General features: G+C 32.1%; 3 protein-coding genes and 1 long non-coding RNA gene across 4 annotated transcripts; 2 read left to right on the forward strand and 2 right to left on the reverse strand.

Annotated features, from left to right (window-relative positions):
• Positions 1-5,289: 5,289 nt before the first annotated feature.
• Ufl1 (UFM1 specific ligase 1) lies at positions 5,290-8,464 on the reverse strand. Its single transcript, XM_040725857.2, has 3 exons — positions 7,815-8,464; positions 7,261-7,708; positions 5,290-7,198 (listed from the first exon to the last, which is right to left on the reverse strand). The coding sequence occupies exons 1-3, from the start codon at positions 8,003-8,005 to the stop codon at positions 5,522-5,524; spliced, it is 2,316 nt and encodes a 771-aa protein (XP_040581791.1). The 5' UTR covers positions 8,006-8,464; the 3' UTR covers positions 5,290-5,521.
• Positions 8,465-10,251: 1,787 nt separating this feature from the next.
• On the forward strand, positions 10,252-11,860 carry LOC121130603 (UDP-galactose translocator). Its single transcript, XM_040726344.2, is given in 3 exon segments — positions 10,252-10,391; positions 10,629-10,759; positions 10,761-11,860. Coding segments are annotated over 2 exon segments (984 nt in total). The 5' UTR covers positions 10,252-10,391; positions 10,629-10,642; the 3' UTR covers positions 11,628-11,860.
• Positions 11,735-16,717, reverse strand: LOC121130602 (uncharacterized). Its single transcript, XM_040726343.2, has 4 exons — positions 15,565-16,717; positions 13,625-13,894; positions 13,407-13,543; positions 11,735-12,078 (listed from the first exon to the last, which is right to left on the reverse strand). Exons 1-4 carry the CDS (start codon positions 16,298-16,300, stop codon positions 11,935-11,937), a joined length of 1,287 nt encoding a protein of 428 aa, XP_040582277.1. The 5' UTR covers positions 16,301-16,717; the 3' UTR covers positions 11,735-11,934.
• A 2,611-nt stretch (positions 16,718-19,328) lies between these two features.
• Positions 19,329-20,692, forward strand: LOC139907339 (uncharacterized). Its single transcript, XR_011783881.1, has 2 exons — positions 19,329-19,837; positions 19,896-20,692. It is a non-coding gene; the product is annotated as an uncharacterized lncRNA (long non-coding RNA).
• Positions 20,693-21,787: the final 1,095 nt, after the last annotated feature.

Consider the following 21,787-nt stretch of genomic DNA (forward strand, 5'->3'; position numbering starts at 1 on the left):
TAATTTCGATTTCTATGAAAATTAACTAGTTAAGTTAAAGTTAATTTCGGCTTAATTTTTTCTAACTAATTAAGTTTAAGTTAATTAACTTTAGAGTAATTTAAGTTAAATGAACACCCCCAACCTTGGTTAAGTTCAAATTAATTTCGATATTAAAAAATAACTATTTAAGTTATTCGATTGAGATATTTATCAAGCCTTTATAATGAAGATTGATCTGTTGGTCTCTCTGCTAAAATTTTATCCACCTCCAATTGAACAATCAAAAAAAAAAAAATACAGATTCATGTTACTACTAAAATAGAAGTCAAAAACTAGTTAAAATTTTAGATTTTTTAGCTTCTATCTAATTTTAAACTATATGGAAAATTATAAAAATATCGGAGATAGTATAAAAACGACATTTTCAACTACACTGAGAAAATATCCTTTTTATCGATTTGATGTAGAATGTTCCAGTTGAAAAGTTTAATAAAACAGATAGTGTCGACACAGTGTTTAACTAAATTATCAGATAACTTACAGTTACTTAATAACAGTTTTTCAGTATTTCAACTAAGAATAAAAAAATATATTTAACTTTAACTAATTAAATTAATCAATTTTGTTAAAATTAAGATAATGCAGTTTAAAAAATTAAGAAGTTAAGTTAAAAGTTAGTTTTTTTATAAATTAAAAATTAACTCGTTAAGTTTAACTTAGAATAACGCTTTTTTAAATAATTAAATTAAAAGTTAAGTTGCATTAACTTGTTCAACTCTGGGCAAGACCATTGGAGACATTTTTCTAATCTATTAGGCTGAGACATGGATGGGCTTACAATCCTACACCAAGGCAATTCAGAGCTGTTTTTAGAAAGTAGCTTGTACATATATGCTGGAAGGAATGCCCTAAGCAGTGCGACTACAAATTGTGTGACTCAAGATAAAACAGTTGTTCTCTCACTCTCACCTACCACTACTTTCTCGGTATGTCAAGCACAACAGCAATATAGACTCATGGAATTCACGTCAAGCTACGAGTCAGGAAAGGAAAGTGAACTGAAATGCGCAGTTCGGGACTGCAAAGTGTGTTCAGCTACTATTGATTATATTGTTGGCTACTACTGCAAGGCTAATCAGAATGCATTGAAATGCAGACAAGCCTTGAAACAATCGGAAGATGATCCTTGCCCCAAAGCATTCCGTAATTTTAATCAAAAATTATTATGAAGATGAAACAAAGGGGCTGCTTTATCCTTCTGGATCATCATGTGAGCTGCTTTATCACACAGAAGAAACACTAAGGTCAAAAGAAGTCTCTATACATAAATGAGAAATTGACGTATCTCCACCTACTCACCTTGGTAAACAGCATCTTTACTCCTACAGCACAGTTTATTTACTACCATAGGCACTGAAACCCATTACAACTGTCTCCTTCATCTTATATTGAAGAAATACTTGTCCCTACGACTGAAGAAGATACTCAAATACAAACATTGCAAGTCAAGAAACTTTGGTGGTAATTTTATTAATCGCCAGAGGATATTTCAGGCTTTGTAAATCTTTGATAACATTCGATTGTATAATCAACATAGTTTTGGTATAAGATTAAATTCCTTTGTATTGATTAATTATTAAAGCATTAGTCTAGCGTTGGTCTATTGGTTTGACTCTATTATTAATATAGTTACATTTGATACATGACGACTATTAGCATAAATGTCCTTTCATGATAAATTATGGATCTATTTTGGTCATACCAGGGTCATTCTAGCCTCATTATTCAGGATTTGATTTTAAACTATGCATGATTGTATGTATAGAAATGACTAAAAAATAGATGAAGCCTGACTGTATTCATATATTGAAGGGCATATTCAGAAGTCTCGAACTTTAAATGTACGAAATTATGTAATGTAAGACGATTCGTAACTTATTATAATAACTTGCCTTACTAATATATAACTTTTAGACTAACAAGACAACGCAACCTCGTTGTTTATTCTTAGGATAAAGGATTCTCGATATAAAAAAAATTTATACTCACAGTTTGCATGTGCAGTATATTACGTAAGTTGTAGTGGTGGGTCATGTATTAGCATATGCATTAGAAATAATAAATACAGGTCTACTCAATAGAGAGGTATGAATTTACAATAACTAGATTTAGCTAGATTCTCTATAGCAGCTCATGGAAGGATTACTTAACATGAAAAAATTCATGCGCAGTTCTATCAGCCTTGTTCCTATCAATTCTTAAGATTTATGTTTCGATGATTTAAATTTTCATGAAGTCATGAACAGATAGAATGATTTGCATTATGATTGAGTATTTTCTCATAGCATAACAGGGGTGTTCTCAGGCGGGTGGACTGTAAGATCCCCCTGTCCCCACCAAATTTAATATTTGAAATTTAAAAAAAAAAAAATTTTGTTAACAGCTTTAGATTTTTGAATTTTTTTTTCAAAAAAATTTAAACTTTTGAGAATAACTATGGATTTTTAATTATTTTTCCAAAAAGTTTAATATTTGAAATGTCTAGTGAATAGCTGAGAATTTTTACAAATTTTTTCCCAAAAAATTTAATTTTTGGAATTTTTTCCCTAAAAATTTAATTTTTGGAATTTTTTCCCAAAAAATTTAATTTTTGAAATTTTCAGTGAATAATTGTGGATTTTTAAAAACAATTTCCACAAATTTAATTTTTTGAGAATTTGATTTCTTAAAAAATTTTCTAAAAAAATATTTTTTTGTAAATTATGGATTTTTGATATTTTTTTCCAAAAAATGTAATTATTTCTGAGCAGTTGTAGATTTTTGAAAAACCAGATTGAAAATTCTTGTGAGCCCATAAAATACGGATCGTAACCCTAAAAATTGGTTTTTGAATTATAATTTTAAATCCTTTTTGGACTCTGAGTAAAATTGAGAATGGATTAATTATAGGAAATGTCCTTGTTTATATCCTTTTCTCCTTCCTTCCTTGTCACAGATGATCTAATGAGACGTCATGAGTATTATTCTTTCTCTCCTCCAAAACATTCTTTAAATTGTGTTGGTTACCATTTTGATTTTCGGTTTCTTTTTTTTAACATGCCCATTCTTTACCACAGTATACGATTTTTTTTTTTTTGGGGGAGAAAATGAATGACTGTTATAAAGAGGAGAATTTTTACATTTAAAATAGCATTAGTGCATAGAAATATTATAATTATATTTAAATTCATATATATATTTTTTTAAATTATTTATATGCATTTTTAAAACAAATCATAGCAAGAATGGCACAAAATAATAATGCATACTTCAGAACGAGAAGTTAACACGCCCAAGACCGATTAAATAATGAACAAAAATGAAGAAAGAACACACGTAACAATCGTTTTTCCTTTTTTAATTTAATAAGTAGTTTTTTCATTACAAAAATATAAACTCTACTCAGGTCATAGCATCAACAGCCATACTATCTATTTGAAATGTATTGGAGTGGTTTTATTTACTACCAAATGGTCCTTAAAAATTATTTTTTTCGTTAAGTTAGATTTACAAATATTTATTTTAGAATCCATGGATTGTGGTTTCTTTCATATTAATTAACTTAAATTTATTCGATCACTTGTTTGAATATAACAAAATGATATCGACATTATTTTTGATTTCCACACAATGCATACAATTTCATAATTTAGGAAGATGAAGTGCATCAGAAGAGTGATGATGAGGATTCCAACAAATATTTGATTAGAAATGGATAGGAACATTTTTGAACCAAAGATTGAGAGTGACAATTAGAATTTAAATGATAATAATCTAGGAACAATTATCAATATAATTTGTCTATGTCACTCTCCATGTATATAATCAAAAATGTAAATCCAGCGTGTTTTTTAGCCGGCCCGTTATTTTGTAATTGGTAATATAAAGAAGGAATCTTCTTTTCCTTAGCAGTTGTTATTATTATTTAATCCCTGAGTAGTACACATCCTTTCCTAAAGATATTCAATTAAAAAACCTGTTTGTAAGCTCAAAAAGTAGGAATATAACTCTGAGGATTCATTGTGGAGTTATAATTGTAAGTCCTTGTTGAACTAAGAGTGGAATTGGTTTTTGGTTGTTGTTTTTTTAAACATGCCCATTCGACACTGGATTTCATCATTATTTAGAGTAAAGGATGAAAATCCAGTGTGGAAACTGATGAGGAATATCATGGCTTATATTATATAATAATTATGAATATATAATTTAAAGAAAGATTTATTTAAAAATAATACATCTCCAAGGATTCCTGTTCGATTTTGTATTTTTAAGAGAGAAATTACAGGATCGAAACAATCAAGAGATCCATTCACTATGAATAGGGAATTTTTAATAATTACTTTACTTGAATTTGTAAGAATTGCGGTATTGTGATATTATTAGTATTTATTATAGGGCATGACGTCATAAAATTGACATCGAAATTGTACACAATATTATGATTGAGTTCTTTAATTATGACAATGTTGACTAAAAGACTCAAGGGTCCTTTAATGTAGGCTAGTTGTTAGTACACCCCGATAAAAGATGGGATCCCTTAAAAAATATCAAATCCAACAAAAACCATTGGAGATGCACGTTTTTTTAATCTTTATTATCATAATCATTGGATTCTGGGATCAAAGATAAATTCGATTTCACTAGTACAAAATTTGTGTTTTTCAGTCTTATTGGTATGTATTACTTAATGTTTAAGCAATAGGAAAGTATAAATGCTTTAGAAAATTTAATTTCCCAGATTTATATACTTTTAATATTTAGTAAAATAAATTAAAAATATTTGTGCATAGCATTTTTTCATTGATATTGAGGAAAATAATAAACTATTGGATGTCAAAATGGGGCAACAAATAAAATGAGACTAACAAATAACCTTGCTATCTGTCAAAAATGTATGCATTTAACGGCAAGTTTTATTAAACATCAGATGTTAATATTACATCCGAATTAAAAAAATGTTAGTACATCATTTAACAATCTTATTTCTATATTGTATAGAATTAAATATCTATTACAATGGAAAGAATATTATATTTTTCTCATTTGTCCTACTTTTCTTGTCCCTAATCGATCCATAACAACTACAAGGTACATATTACTTTTATTTAATTCAAATATCACTGTTCATCATAGGTATGCATTAGTATTTAATGCAGGTATTGAGTCTTTTTCATTTGTAAAACTATTTAATGAAGTTTCATCCAGATAAATTAGAAATTTGTCCCTTTTCAGTATTAAAAATATCATCTTTGAGCTCCAAAAATGGCGTTTCTTCAATTTATGACGTCATTGAAAACGTTCTATATTATAATTAATAATAAAAATATAATTTCGTAAAATTAGTAAAGAACATAAAACGTAATTACCATTACTTAAGTAATAATAATTTTTGTTTGATGTACAAAACAAAGAATACAATATATAAAATTCATAAATACAATTTAAAAATAACAAATGATCTTAAGTAAAGTAAAAAACAAATTGGTTGGTAGGTTGGGAGTTATGCATTTGGATCCGCAGTCTTCTTCAACATTGATGGCAACTTTTTTACGGCAGGCGTTAATTCAACCAAAAACCCCTTGATATCATTTTTCTCACTCTCATCATTAGCTTTTAAAAGCTCAATGACTTTGGACTGATAACTAGCAAGAAGAATTTGTGCATCCGAGTCTAATCCTTCATTTAATAAACTGATAATTTGAGGAACAAATTTCCCAGACGCATGAATCATTTGATTATGAATAAGTTGAAAGGAAATAAGGACAACCAAATGAAGGATTAGAGCCTCTTCCTCTTCAGGACAAGCATTCAATTGCTCCAAAAGATTTTGACGGTGAGAAAACAAGACTTGTCGATCTTTTTTCTTATCCGGTTTGGATCGGAAAGAAACTCCCACACCTTCTTCAAAATTATCCTCCAGGGTCTCAATAAACTCATCCACATTTCCACCTCCAAGAGCTTTGTGAATTTTAAGTAAAGGCTTGGCTTGCTCAGTAGACATGGACTGTAAAAGTTTAGATCTTTGCTCAGAGCTGGATATCGTTATTTTTTCTGGGCTATTATTGACTGAAATAAATATTTCATTGATCAAATCCGTACAAATAGTTTTAACGAGATGTTTTTCTAATTGGCTTTTTACAGAATCATCTTTGAAGACGGATATCCCTTTGTTGAATAAACGAATAGTACAGACAATAGAGCTAACTTTTTCAGAAATATCTCCAAGAGCTTTTCGCTTGTTCTGCATTGATGCGGAAATAGCAGACTGATACCATTCTTTGGCAAGATCTGCGTAGTTTGTATTAAATTCCGGTTGAAGGAGTGATGCAAGCTCTTCGTATACATCATCAGGCATACCATCAACACAATCCATAATCTTTATTTTATGTTTAATCTCAGGTGCTGTCATAAAAATTAAATTTGTCGCATCATTTTCCAGTTCATTTTCATCCTCTGAATCAGAAAACTTTTCTTTCTTATGTTGCTTCTTTTTTTTGGTGGATTTTGTTTTAGTTTCACGACCCTGAGTACCACCGCCGACCTTACCACCCGTAGCCTTTTTCCTTCGATCATCTTTTTTGGAGCCAGTATCTTCGTTAATGGTTAATTTACTTTTATTTTTCCCAGATATAATTGATGCTATTTTTCCACTGTCCACATCTTCTTGCGCTTTTTTACGAATTAGCTCAGTGAATGGTTCCTTCAACTTAGAAATAAAATTGTTGGAAATCACAACTGTGTCGCCTACAATAGATGCAGAGTAATCTCTCTCATCGATAGACTTTTTAAGAATGGTTCGAATGTCCTCATCCGACAAAATAGAAGGCAAAAGAGTGCGTGCTTCCATCCAGAAATTGCTCGTTATAACCTCATCAATAGAAGCATCGATGGAGTCCACCAAAACTTGACCCACGGCACATGAGGAAAGATAAACTATGTCTGAATCCTTGAATCGCTTCTTGATATAACTTTTTGTATCCTGAATGCCTAATCGTGAAAGTGCATCATATTCCAAGTATGAATTTGTAGCAAAAAAGGAGTCTACCCATTCGTTTTGACTTTTTTGATAGGCATGAGGAATATAGGTCGCTTTGGACGCCTTTTTACCACCAATGAGGCTCCCATGAATCCTTCCAAGACGAATCAGTTCATCTGCCATAGAAAAAAAGAGTTCCTCCTGCAATTACATTGTTTTGTAAAAGTAAGATTACGATCTGTGATTGAGTAACTCGCACTTACACTAAAGTCAAATTTTTGAATTAGGGACGCAACTCCTGTGGGTACAGTTATAGCGGATAAAACTCCACGAACCCTTGCCTTTTGCCTCAAAACATAGCTCATAGTAAGAATATTCTTTTGGTTTTCTTCATCTTTAAAACCCTCAATTATACTCCCAATCCGTTTACCAATTTGTTCTTCAAGAAACTCTGATGGCAAATCATACTCTTTAGTTAGAGTTGCAATGGAAATGCAGCCCTTCTGTTGAAGGACTTCGTTCACTTCTTCGCAGAGACGATCGATGTAGTCATTGTTGACCAATTGGCCCAAAACGAGGAATACAGACGAATCTGACTTGGAGAGAATAGATGACTGTATTTCAACATGTACATAGTCAACACAAAGTATTTTAGCGAGTTCTCCTAGGGGTATCCGACCTCCACAAACATCGAGCTCTTCTTTGATCTCTCTACAGAAATCATTAATAGATTATGTTACAATTTTAAATTTATATATTAGAAAAATCAGAAAGTTAAGGATTTTTTATTAATAACATGCTTCATAACATAACATACTTGAGGAGATGTTGGGGTGTGATGTATTTTTTGCCATCCGATGTGTGGAGAACATCCAGGAGTCCGCAACTCTGCAATTTCATGACAATTTCAATTATGTTACGTTCAGACAGTTTTTGAGAGGCTCCGCTCAGTTGGATCCTCTGCAAATCTCCCGCCAATCGCCGGATCTCTTCCCAATCGTCCGACATTATAATGTCTCTACTTTAGATAATTATAAAAATAAAAACACTTAGACTTCAAATCAGTCCTTGTTGTTAATGTTATGACGAGTAGAAAGAATAATTAAGAAAAGGAAAGAGAAATAAAATCCAACGTCAAGAGATTTTTTTTCCTTCTCAATAACGCGGACAACGCGTTACTATTCACATTTTTTTTTTATGTGCGTGAAATTTTCTTAACGTGAACTGCAATAAGTTGATTTTAGTTATTAAATACAAACGGGAGTACCATGCATTGCTTGGCATTTTTAGGCATTAATTAACATTGTTTTGGTAAATAATAATATAGATATGTGTATTATGAAAATAGTTAGCATTTTGGGTAATTTTAAAATAAAGAAACCGAAAATAAATATGCTAACTCTTACAATTTGATCGAATAATGTTTTAGGTAAAAGAACAGCTTATCACCGATCATGATGATTCATTAAATCAGCTATAAACAGCTGTGATGAGGGGGAGAAGGATATAAATGAGGTATAGGCAAGGATTACTCCGATGTTAATCCTCAATTCTACTCCAAGTCAACTAGAACTTAGAATTATAACTCTCTAACAAATCCTCAATGCTACTCTCCATCTTTTAGACAAATGTTCATTTTTACAAATGTATTTTCTTAAGCATACGTTAATAAATTGTTATTTCTTAGATAAAAAATGTCATTACGGCAAAATTCCGTCCATCCAGACTAACTTTGCTTTATTGATATAGATATTCTAAATTAGAACTTCGAAGAGAAAATATTATTTTCCCTTCTCCTTCAATACTCGACATAGCTCAACAGAGTTTTACATTTCTAGACATTATAGAAAATTTGTTCTCAACCTAATCCACCGTCCAGCAGTGGGATTGCCCTAACAATTGAATACTATAAGCAACGAAAAAATCCTCCCAAAAGAGTTCAAATTTGACCTACGGAAATATTCTAATAGATTCATCTAATAGAAAGTATATTCAAGATTTGTACTAATCTTTAACGCTCTCTTTCCTTTCCTTGAACGAATTGATAGACCCGTTGGCTCTCCATGTCTTTAGTTTCGTTTCTTTTAGAATGAAGGATAGATAATTTCAGTCTTTCGTCTGATTTGTTGAAAAAAACGAAAAGTTGATCATTTGTTCAGGGGAAATAATGTGGACGACTTGGAAGTTATAATTTCTTACAAAACTTGTATAAAATAAATTTATATATATTACTTCTAATGCCTTAGACAGCTTCCTTACAAATTTATAAAGCATATATGAGATATACATATATAGTTTGATTCAATTCAGAAGTATAATATACATAAAAATTGAGTAATAATATTTTAAAAATTAGATCAAATATCAATATTATTAAAAATAGAGCCATCCCGCGTTTTCTCCATGCTATAAAACAGTTATGAGTATAACTTAAAGGTTTAAAGGCGAACAAAATCATAATACATACGTCATCAATGAACAGCAGAGTCAACTAGTGATTTGGAATTTTTTGTAGCTAGATTTTATGTGGAAATAGCCGGATAGCTAGCCAACAACGTCCTATTAAGCTATCTATTCTGGTGTTTATTTATTTATTAATTAATATCAAGTCGTTGAATTATTTTTTTTGGGTCAAATAGATGGCCCAAATTTTCTTTAATTATATTGATTTATCGGGTTTCTTATAATATTTAAATGTATATTATCTATATACATAAACATTCCCACCTATGGTGAACATTTTTTTGAAATTTTAAAGTGATCAATTGCATATATAGCCAATAAGTAAAGGGGGGGGGGAAACATAGAGGGCGTCATTTTATATTTGCAGAATAAAAGAAACATGGACAAGTTGCAGAAAATTATTCAATCCGTGTCAAAGGGATTCCCTTCGTCCTATAAGGAGCTTCGAGGTCATCCTCTCGTGAAAAGGAGCCTCAATTTTTCATATGATCGATTAGAAGACGTGAGAAAAGGATCCATTCGCTTCATTATCAACTTTGTTCCTGATAAAATCGATTTGACAGGTGTAAAGCAACGCGCTCTCACCCTCTTGAAGGCAAGAAGGAGCTAGCTTCAATACCTCGGACTGCCTACTGATTGAATTTTGACTACGTGGCATGACGTCACTCCTCCTCTTATTCATATTTCCCTTTAGATAACCTGAATTTAATTATGGCCAACTTAGATAAGTCATCGTCGTCATGAGTAGTCAAATGAAAAAACCCCGTGCTTTAACGTGACAACTTATTAAAATAATTTTCACTTTTTGGCAAATTCGGGAGCAAAGAGTAAATTGAACATTATTTTTGTTAATTTATGTATGAAGTTATATATTTAAATAATTGTATGCCTACTATGCTCGACCGATCTAGGAGTCCTGTAATTTAATAATGTGAGACTAAATAGAAATCCTGTCCGACTTAAGAGCTTTATTTATTTATTTATCTTTAATTAATGATTATTATTGAAGCGCTTCCACTATGATTGAAATATGTTTGCTTCTTTTTCGTCTGTTTAATTAAGAAAGTAGCTTTATTTGATTGATGTATCATTAATATATCGCTAGGAGAGATGAGCAAAGACTCCTCCGCATCTGTGATTTTACCTCAAGTCCACTCTTCTGTTTCAGATACGAATCCAATAATGGACGAAAATGCCCAATTTCGAACTCTGAAATATGTGAGTCTCATAACCCTAACAGGGCAAAACGCTCTGCTAGGCCTAAGTATGCGCTATGGAAGAACTCGTTCAGGAGACATGTTTTTTTGAGTCCACGGCTGTTCTCATGGCTGAGATCGTTAAAATGATGACCTGCCTTTGGCTTGTTTTCAACGGAGAAGGGAATAGGAGCTACAGTGAATGGAAAAAATGTCTTTGGAATACTATCATTGTTAATTACAGAGACACACTTAAAGTCTGCATTCCATCCTGCGTGTATTTGATACAAAACACACTCCTCTACGTGGCCGCTGAGAATTTGGATGTTGCCACTTATCAAATTACATATCAATTGAAGATTTTCACTACGGCTATTTTTGCATACTTCATTCTTAAAAAAGTACTTATTAAATCGCAATGGCTGAGTTTGGTTCTTCTTATTATTGGAGTTGCAACGGTTCAGCTCTCAGATGCCAAAGAGAACCAACAGGCTCATACAGAGCAAAATCGCATCAAGGGATTCCTCGCTGCTACGACTGCTACGGTTCTTTCAGGATTCGCTGGGATTTACTTTGAAAAGATTCTCAAAGGCTCAGATGTGACAGTATGGATGCGTAATCTTCAATTGAGTATGCTGAGTATCCCTCTGGGGCTACTCACGTCCTATTGGAGACATTCTGAGGATATTGATTCCAAAGGGTTTTTCCATGGATATGACTTTTTTGTTTGGTACTTGGTTGTTTTAAATGCTACTGGAGGACTCCTTGTTGCAGTGGTAGTGAAGTATGCGGACAATATCCTCAAGGGTTTCGCATGCTCTCTAGCAATCATAATTTCCTCCATTGCATCTATCTTTCTCTTTGGTTTTCAAATTTCATTTCCCTTCGTCATTGGTGCAGCACTAGTGATCTCTTCCATTTTCATGTATGGATACGTACCTCCTAAGGACTCTAGTACTCGTATAGCATGATTTACTAATTGTTATACTCTTTTTTGAGCGTGTTCGATTTTTTGTCTATAAGTATTTTGTTGTGAATTTATAAGAATTATTAAATATAATTAAAAATAAACCAACTGTTATAAACTATAAATATTTATATTGTATTTCCTCATAAGTATAAACGAACTGAACCTTGTTGCTTCACTTCATATAATTTTAGTTAATGCGATCAAAAATTATGAATAATAATAGTATAACAGAAATGCATTAGTTTATAATTTTTTTTCTTTCTTCTTTATGATACTAGATGTAACATCATTGCGTCTGCGACTCTTGTTTAAAATCCGGCCCACATATCCAAATTATCCAAAGAATCAGTTTTTGCAGCAGGAGGAGCAAGGGGATTAGGCAATAGGTTTCCTATACCATTAGAACCATTGGATGATGCCCCCAAGTTAAGTCCATTAAATTGATTCAAGACCTATACAGAGTGACAATATATTATAAGGCGGTAATAGATATATAAAATTTCAATACAGGGCTTGGATTTTTGCGTAACAGAATAAATAATATATTATTCATACCCCAAATAAAAAGCATTACAAAATAATCTAGTTAGTGATTCACCACCAACATATGATAAATTAAATGGGTTTAATTTCAACCAAGAGGAGCAACGTACCCCGGAGTTATTACCTTGCTTAATACAAAGGACTAAATGACCAATAGGAAGATCTGTTAAAAGTATATTTTTGTTTGATAAGACAAGAAAGCTAATCAGCAGAATCACAGACGGATTACCATGAGGCCCCAGGACGTAAAAAAGGTCATGGGAGACAAAGCTTTTCAAAAAATCTTTAAGACTAGGTCTTATGTCAACTATCTTAATGTTATGGAGGCCGTGGTACTACCCTAGACCCAGGAGATGGTGGAAAATCATCTCTGGGTGTGGTTGCAGGACACTGTCCCATTTATGTCTATAAAAAAATATCTGCTATGGTTAGCAGGCAGTTACTAGGATTTTTTTTTGACAACAATGAACAATTTCAAATCGTGACAAAATACGACATACTTTAGTTGTTGGACGAATTTAACAAGAAGATTTTTATCAGTATTGATCTTCACGACCCTAGAGCACTGATACCACTTCCCTGGGGGAAAAAAACCATAATTCCCAGCTAGTATTGTGGAGGTCCTTATTAATTCAGTCCAGCCTTAGGACCAGTCCTTGGCAGTTTTCCTTAAAATGTCGATGGTTTATTAAGCCAAATAAGATATATGATATTTGTATTAAGGGCATTGCACATATCTTACAAAAAATATTATATTTTCATGATAATACAATATAACAAGGACATATTACATTTTTACTTAGTGATATAAAAATTTATCACATTAATGTAAAGGAATAATTAAAAACAATTATTTTACTTTCTTCAGGGACCGACAAGTGGGACTGGATTGGCCTACGGTCCTAAATATGTACCTACACAACTCTTTTCCCATCTCACCCGGTTTGAACTTTTTTTTGGGATGGCGTATTGGAGGCAAGAGCCAAATAACACATGCCACCAAAGAGCAGAACAAAGAAAAGTTATGTAAAGGTAAGCTAAAGCCGCTTAAAGAAATGCGTGGAGAGGGGGAAAACATAATTCTAAATGTTATTTAGTACATTAATATTGAAATAAAATCGATTCAACTTATCGCCAGTTTTTAAATTATGAAAATACATGGAATTTCATTGAATTATACTTTCCCCCTTCCTTTGAATGTTAGGCTATTGCCTCAAATCTATTTAAGTAGTATTACCTTATTCGCTCCAGTATCTTGTGGGCCCAGTGGGTTACTCATAGAGCCAGTTGCCATAAATGGACTGACTGGGTTGGTGTTATTCGGAACCATATTAAACCCAGGTTGCGATGAGCCAAATGTACTAATCATGTTACCTAATTTAAATTTAGCAAATAGAATAAGGGATTCCTCCACAAGACGCACATTAAAACAATAAAGAAACAAAAAAAAATTACCCGGGACTTGTTTCTGTTGTTGAGGATTGAAATTTTGCATAAAATTCTGAGGATTGCCGAACGCATTATTATTAGTATTTCCGGATTGTGAAAACAGAGCCATAATGGAGTCATTTGACATTTTTTTATCCGAGTTGGATTTATTCGAAGTAACTGGTGTGTTGAAAAAATCATCCTCACTTTTCTTTAAATCATTGGATGAGGAGGATGTATTATCATTGTTTCCGCTTGGAGCAAAAGCATCAAAGCTATTATCTTGGGGAACAGAGTCTGAAAACAGGTATTCATACAATGAGTGCAAATAATAATCATTTAAACGATCTTAAAATCATGTGACACATTACATCATATATCAAAAATATCTCTTTATTTTGATTTCCAAAAAAAGGACTTATGGGTCATGTCCGGGTTAGGGCGAAGTGTGAATTTATTCAATCAATATGTACATTTTAAAAATGGAATATTGAATGTTTATTGGTAAAGATATGATAGATTTATGTTTTAATTACATTATAAGAGGATCTTCAACATTTAATGAAAAATTAGAGTCACGGAATGTTCCAGACAGGATGTAAAAAGAGGACGGTTGGTTAGCCTGTCCTTATAAATACAGGGAGTCCCCGCTTAATAAAAAACGTCGTTATTTGAAATCCGCTTTGGACGGGGACTTTAAAAAAAATAAAAACCATAAAATGGGAGATATTATTTATGAATGTCCACTTTTTAATATTTATCGGGTTTTTTTTTTGTATGATTAGGACGACAAAATATTTTATTCATCATACTTTATTTTAAATGCCAGACAACATACTTATAAAATTTAATCTTAGCCTGGTATTGACTTGTTTTTTAATCCGGTCATTTGAATACTGTAAGATTTAAATAATAGGAACTTAACCAATATTTATTAAGTAAATCTCTTTAACTGCAAGTTCGTTTAAAATTATTCACTTCTATTACATATATGAATATATAGGGATTGCATGAGCAAACCCATTGACACCTACAAAAATTCTTGTTTACTTTAATATATAGTTTTTCATAATTTATTAACATAACATAAGAAAGCGCCGCGATATGAGGAGAATATACTTTATTATGCGAGGAGTGATAATAATTCCAAACACCGCACTATGCGAAATCAACGGTGTTTGAAACCGCATTATGCGGGGGTATGCAAATTAATTAATTGATATGTTTACATTAGAAAGGATGTGTTGCTATTACTCAAATCATATTAAGAATTGAACTTTTAATATAAACATTAGCTTCCGCGTTGACGTAAGTCCATATATTTTCTTTTCTATTTTTGTAATATATGACTTTTTTTTTTTGTAAAAACATACAAAATAAGAGAAAAATTCTTATACATAAATGTATCAGGACCCCTTAAAAGGAACGTATGGAAATATTTGTTTCTTATAAAAAATGAAGGGCTATTTTTTGGTTTTTTGAAGGCTAAGAAGGCCATAATTCAATAATTTTTGTCTCTCTCTCCCCCTATAGATACAACATCATCGATTCCATTACTATAGAAACAAAGTCGTTGTTTCAAACATTTAAATACCACATGAAGGAAATGTAAATAATGACTTCTAATATTTTAATAACTGAATCAATACTCTAACTCTGCTCAAATTCAGCTTATCTGGAACAGTATGTAAACAAAATATTAATATTCCAATTATTCTTAGTATTTTTATGACGCTTATAATGTGACAATATCATTTTAAGGGAATATTATAATTTAACTACTACTAAAAAAAAATTCTCAGTTTCTTTTTGCATAATAAGATAACTGTTTTTTGGTATAAACAGGGAATTGTTCATAAAGGAAGTCACATGAGATATGTTCTGTGTACGTGTACAAGTAAACAAAGATGAAAATAAATACTATGTTTGGATCCATTGACTCCCAAATAGTATTCAATGTTATTTACCTACAATACCAATAAGATCAACATTAGAGGAAGGATTGGCCTGTTGTTGAGTGCTGACTAGATTGTTTAATGATGCGTTTGCTGGTGTATTGAGAGCGAGAAGATCCTGTGAACTGGATCCTGTGGTAGTCGTGGTGGTGGTGGTAGTTGGACGTGGAGTGGAATTGTTAGAAGAGGATGAGGCCTGAGTAGAGGGTTCAGGAGGTGGAGGAAGGGTGTGAGAGGGGAGTCGGATCTGTTTTATGTCCTTTTTCTGTTTCTCCGCCTCAATAAGCTTAGTCCAACCCTCAGGGAAATCCGGAGGTTTAGAGGGAACCCACTCCTTGGCAATATACTTCTTCTTCTCATACTTGGCGCGAATAAAGGTTTCTAGAGAGGACTCTGTCTGAGGGCGGCGGAAGTCTTCTGGTAGATTGGCTTCATAAACCGCTCTTGCCCGCGAGTTGCCCATGGATTGCATACTCGCCACTTGAGCGGGCGTCCAAGAGTCCAGATTGACAGACTTGACTTTGGAGATATGAACTCCCAGATTCCGATGAATCCCCGCACAGCGAATGCACAAAAAGATGCCAATGTTCCATGAGGCCCATCGAGGGCCCTTTGCATCACAGTCTACACAGTATTTGTTGTCGTCATCCCGGAGTAAAGTACTTAGAAGCACCTGCAAACGATCCTGGATCAGTTTGTCCCGCTCCTTCTCTAGTCGGTTTGCACCTCCACCTCTACGTCCAGTCATTCTTCTTGTTCCTATCAGCCGGCAGATGGGTACGTATACTGAATCCTCGAGGACGACCGCGGTTTACCACTCTCTTGACTCTTGAGATGAGGGATGACCGATCAAAGAGCTAGCAAGAGCTAGAAGCTGGGGACAGGAGGAAGAAAGAGAGAGAGAGAAAAAGAAAGAAAGAAAAGGAAAGAAAAAAAAGGTGGGGAGTGATAATAATGAAGTGAAGCCAATGAAGGAGGGAAGCAGAAGAAGCCAGCAGGAGAACAGAACAAGAAGAAAGAACACGAACTGTCACGGCAGACTACTCCAGTAGCAGCGGCTTACAACAAGTTACAAGTCAACAACTAACATTCTTCGATCATGTCAAAAAATGCGCACTCTTTTTTCTTATCTCTCTCTCTCTCTCTTCACTGCTTGTTAACGTATGCGAAGCGTACCTTAGTCGCTCTTTACAGTCAATTCATTTTTTTCTCTCTCTTTATCATTGGAGGTGTATTAAATATGTCCTAGAAAGTGGGAGGGACTTTTTGTAGCTACAACATGAACATGACTTTTTATAGCTGTTATCCTTTTTACTTCATTCTTGAGAAGGAACGAGTATGCTTTTTTAATTATGCCACACGTCATATTTTCTCTTTCTTTATTGAAATTCGAGACGGCGAAATCGTAAAGTTGAAATTCAATCATCGCAACCTTTTCATCATAAGGAAATACCTTCATTAAGTGAAGTGAATTATAAATGATTGGATTACCAGTTTGTAGAATCAAAAAAAGTAGTTGGAAGGTCTCATTATGTGAAGGAAGATTCGGACTGAGCGCAGAAGAGATCACATCTCTTTATATGAGACACTACGACTTTTTTCTTGTATCTACCATCACTCATGAGTCATGACTCATGACTCATGATAACATTACTCTTCCGCAGTTCCCAAAAAGTTTCAAATATTTCATTTTTTAGAAAAAAAAAATCAAAAATCCAGAGCTATTCTCAAAAAAAAAAAAAATTTTTGGAAATAAATTTCAAATACTAAAAAAAATTACACCTATTTTCCCGTAAAGTTTTCCATCCAGAAAAAAAAATCCAATTCAGAAGCAAAAATTCCTTAATTTGGGGAGGATCCCCTCCAGCCCATCCCTTACGGAAGCCCCTGTTAATCAATATATAAATTATCTTCGCTTATAAAATATGTGTTTTACTCATTATGAACAGGTGGCGAGAATTGAATTTCAACTTTCAGTTGTCTATATTTCCGAGATAAAAGAGAAAATATGATGATACCCATGAGAAGATCTAAGTATAGAGTAATTTATAAAGGTCAAAATCTAGTGTGGAATGGCCATGTTAAAAAAAAGACCCGGAAAATCAACATGGGAACCCTAACAACTTGAAGAATGTTTTGTAGGAGAGAAAGAATAATGCTCAATGCGTTCCATTAATCAGCTAAAATCAGCTGTGACACGAGAGGAAGGAAAAAAGGATGTAAACAATGACATTTCCTAGAATTAATCCGATATCGATCCCCAATACTAATCTAAGTCCAACAATTATAATAATAACTTGCAAGATATGCTCAGGGTTACGCTACATCTTTTATGAACTCACACGAATGTTCAAACAGGTATTGTATATAATTAAATCTATTTAGGAAAGAATGCTCACTACTCATCAATTAAATAATAATGACAACTACTAAGGAAAAGAAAATTCATCTTTTATACCACCAATTACAAATTAACGGGCCATCTAAATAGAACGCCGGATTTACATGTATGGTAATTTATAAATTATAAGGCGTGTGTTTATTCCTTCTCCTCAACTTCCCCCTCCTCACAGATACTTGTAGCTGATCCAATGAAACGTCATGATACCACAACTACTTTCCTCAAAAACATTCATCAAATTTTCAGGCTGATTTCTGATACTGATTTTCGGGGTTTTTTTTTTACATACCCAAAATGCTACACATTGACATCACGGATCATAGTAATGAGTTGACAAATATATTATTTGTTAATTATCCCAGAAAAAAAAGTCAACTTATATTTCCACTTGAATATATAAATTAATATAAGCTGCTAAAGTAGCTTTACCCCCCCATTATCAAAAACTCCTCCTTATAACTTAAAAAAATTACAGATTTGCTATAAAATTTCCAAATTCAAAATTTTCTTCTTTTCTAAAAAGAAGTGATTCCTTTAAATTTACTCTTTATAAAAAGATTCTAGCCCTGTTAGAAAATGTGAATATTAAAAAAAAAAAAAAAAAAAAAAGATTTAATTTACTATTTTTTAAAATAAAACCACGATTAAAAAACTATCTACATTTTAGAAATATTGGCAATTTACAAATTTTGATATGTGGATCTGTATTTTTATATTGTTGAATCACTAACGGACATTCTTTCATTTTTGAAATATATTGTACATATTTTAATCAATGCTACTCGACTATAATCATTCCTGTTAGACACATATGTAGACCCAACTACCTCTCATGTGTCTTCAAATCCCTTCTACCCATATTGATAATTACTGATTAAGGATATTAAATGTGAATATCTCTGTGTATTTGTGCGTGAATCACGCCTAATCCCATAAATGGATTGCGCTGTGTAATTTTCATGTAGTTTCTTAAGGCTTTAGAAATGTTGGTTCTGTTGTTCACGTTAAGTTTGTGTCATTTTTAATCATGAATGATCTTATTACAATATTTATAAAATTATGAGACTCAATTGACAAATTAACAAGGTCGTTTTTTATATTTTGACGCATATATTTAATTTTTTTTTTTTTTTTTTTTTCATAACTTAGAAAAGGAATAAATAATTATAAAGTAGAATACGTATCGTAAGTTCAAAATTATTTTTCCGATGCCAATTCTAAAAAACAAACAAAAACGATTCTCCTCTTCCAATTAATTGTCCCATCACTAATTCTAACATTCCTTGATTAATTAGATATATTTTTGTGTGACCTTTTTAAAACTTTATTTTAACTAAATTATATTTAATATATATATTTTCAAAGCAACTTCCCTGAATAACCCATACTACTCGCCTGAGTATATCATGAATGTTGATAGTTTCCACAGAATTGGACATTTGGCCCCTCCTATACAAGTGGTCCCTAACATTTTTCTAGTGTGGAGCGATCCAAATTTAACAATTTTATACAAAATAATAAATGAAATAATAATAGACATGAATCCACTGTGTACTCATATGGAACTCTATCAATGTACATTACAATGCTTTCCAACATTAGAAAATAATAATTTTATTAGCACGTTATTATGACATGAAAAACTGTATGAAACGCGAAATCAATGGGCGCTTGTTTCTTTGCAACAAGATGGTATCATAATTGATAAATCATAAACAAAGTAATACATGGAAGGTGTTTCCCTTTGGCGCACTAAGTTAAAAGTTCCGTATTTTTGTTAATTAATTGAATTAGTTACAACAGAGAGTGGGTAAGTGTTAATTATACGGTTCCAATAGTTAATTAGAGTTAATGAGGCTATCCATTTTCCTCCTCATATTGAAGGTATGCTTGATTAACTATTGGAGTACTTCCAATCATCATTACTCAATACTTCTTACAGATAATATGCCAAAGACATTTTTCGAGTTGAAGATGAGAAAGGATCAAGATTTCAAGACGTAAACAAAATTTTATCCTTAATCCCTTCCGATAGCTTCTTGGATCTTCAATTTCCTTCGGGAATTGAAGGCCTCATATATTATTTAAGTGGATATTTTACTCATTCCCTGATTAAATCCCTAAAAAGAGACTGTTGTGCAACGTTTTATCCGCATCAAGAGAAATTGATCTCCAGTTATGTACTGATGGAGCAGATGTGGAAGAAACTGAGAAGTTATTTAACAGCATAAACAGAAGTGGTCTTTAAAAACGAAGCGAAGTTAAGTCGCTTTTATGTAGCCGGATATATTCATTGTAAAGTTTTGTTTTTAATGCCGAAGAAATGATCCGTTCTTTACCGTCAATGATCAATCCAAAGATGGTATTTATCAGAGCTGATAAAGTAATGTTTTTTTTCTTCCCAATATATGACCTGGCTTAATTAAGTATGTTGCTGCCAAAACCACTTCATCGAATCTTATTATGTATATGTGTGCTCAATATTATTTAATTTGTTTGCAAAAATTTTTGTTTCTCATCGTAACAGCAAAATTTATATCACTAAAAGAAGGAGTAACCATTTCAAATCAAGTTCCTCAAAAAAGATTTAAAACTATAAATTCTAAATGGTTAATACATTCAGTTTATTTTATAACTTTTTTATATCAAGAAATCACTCAATGTATAAGATTAAATTGTATTTTTAATAATCTATTTTGATCATATTTATACACCTATAGAATATAAATGAATTGTGAATTTTGGTATATTCTTTAACTGTCCTATTTTTTTTATTTAGTACAACGTTTGAAAGAAAAAAGCGCGCGCAGAAAGAAATGCAACTTATGATTATGCAAGGAATACTGATATAACGCTATTTTTAGCTACAGAATATAGCTAAAAATAGCGTTATATCATTACTTATTTATTCGGTCCAGGCTTGGGACCGATCCCATTAATCCTTCGACCCGTTCCTTAGGACAGTCTGACTATCAATACTAGAACTGATTAAAACAAGAAGAAATAAAGATGAGTGACGTCATAAAAGACAAAACTTTATAAGTTTTTAGAACTGATATGCAGGACTGAAATGGACGGACTCTAGTCTTCAGTCTTAAATATGAATAGCTAAAACTAAAAACTAAACCTTATATTCCAACTTTAAAAGATTTTCCGTCAAAAAAATGTTCAATATTTATTAATTTTTTCAGTTTAACTCTTAATAAAATACATTGGATATGAAACATATTTAAATTTTAAATCTGCCTGCCCCTACAAAATTTAATTACTTAGTACAAGTAATCAAATAATTGACTTAATTTATATTTAATTTAAACATTTTTTGTCCACGTAATCCGCATCATCTGCAAGTTGGTTCTTCTTCTTATGGAAGTATATAATGTAATTGGTGATTGCCAACTTATTATTAATTATTGTATCACTGTAAACGAATCTAGCAATTTTTTCCAGATAGACACTTTTTTCTTTTTTTCTCTCCAGCCATTTTTTCCAGATAGACACTTTTTTTCTTTTTTTTCTCCAGCCATTTTTTCCACCTAGGCAATTTTCCTTTTATTTCTCCTGCCTTTTTCCTTCAGATATCAGTTTATTTTCTCCTGCCATTTATTCCGTTGCCATTTCTTCCTTCAAATATCCAATTAAATGAATCTAGCCATTTTTTCCAACGAGACACTTTTCTTTTTTTTCTCATGCCATTATTTTCGTTGCCGTTTTTTCCTTGAGATATCACTTAAAACGAATCTAGCCATTTTTTCCATCTAGACAATTTTCTTTTTTTTTCATCCCTTTTTCCTCGAGATATTAATTTAAACTAATCTAGCAATTTTTTCCACC

This window comes from Lepeophtheirus salmonis, chromosome Z, assembly GCF_016086655.4.
Source record: "Lepeophtheirus salmonis chromosome Z, UVic_Lsal_1.4, whole genome shotgun sequence".
NCBI lineage: Eukaryota > Metazoa > Arthropoda > Copepoda > Siphonostomatoida > Caligidae > Lepeophtheirus > Lepeophtheirus salmonis.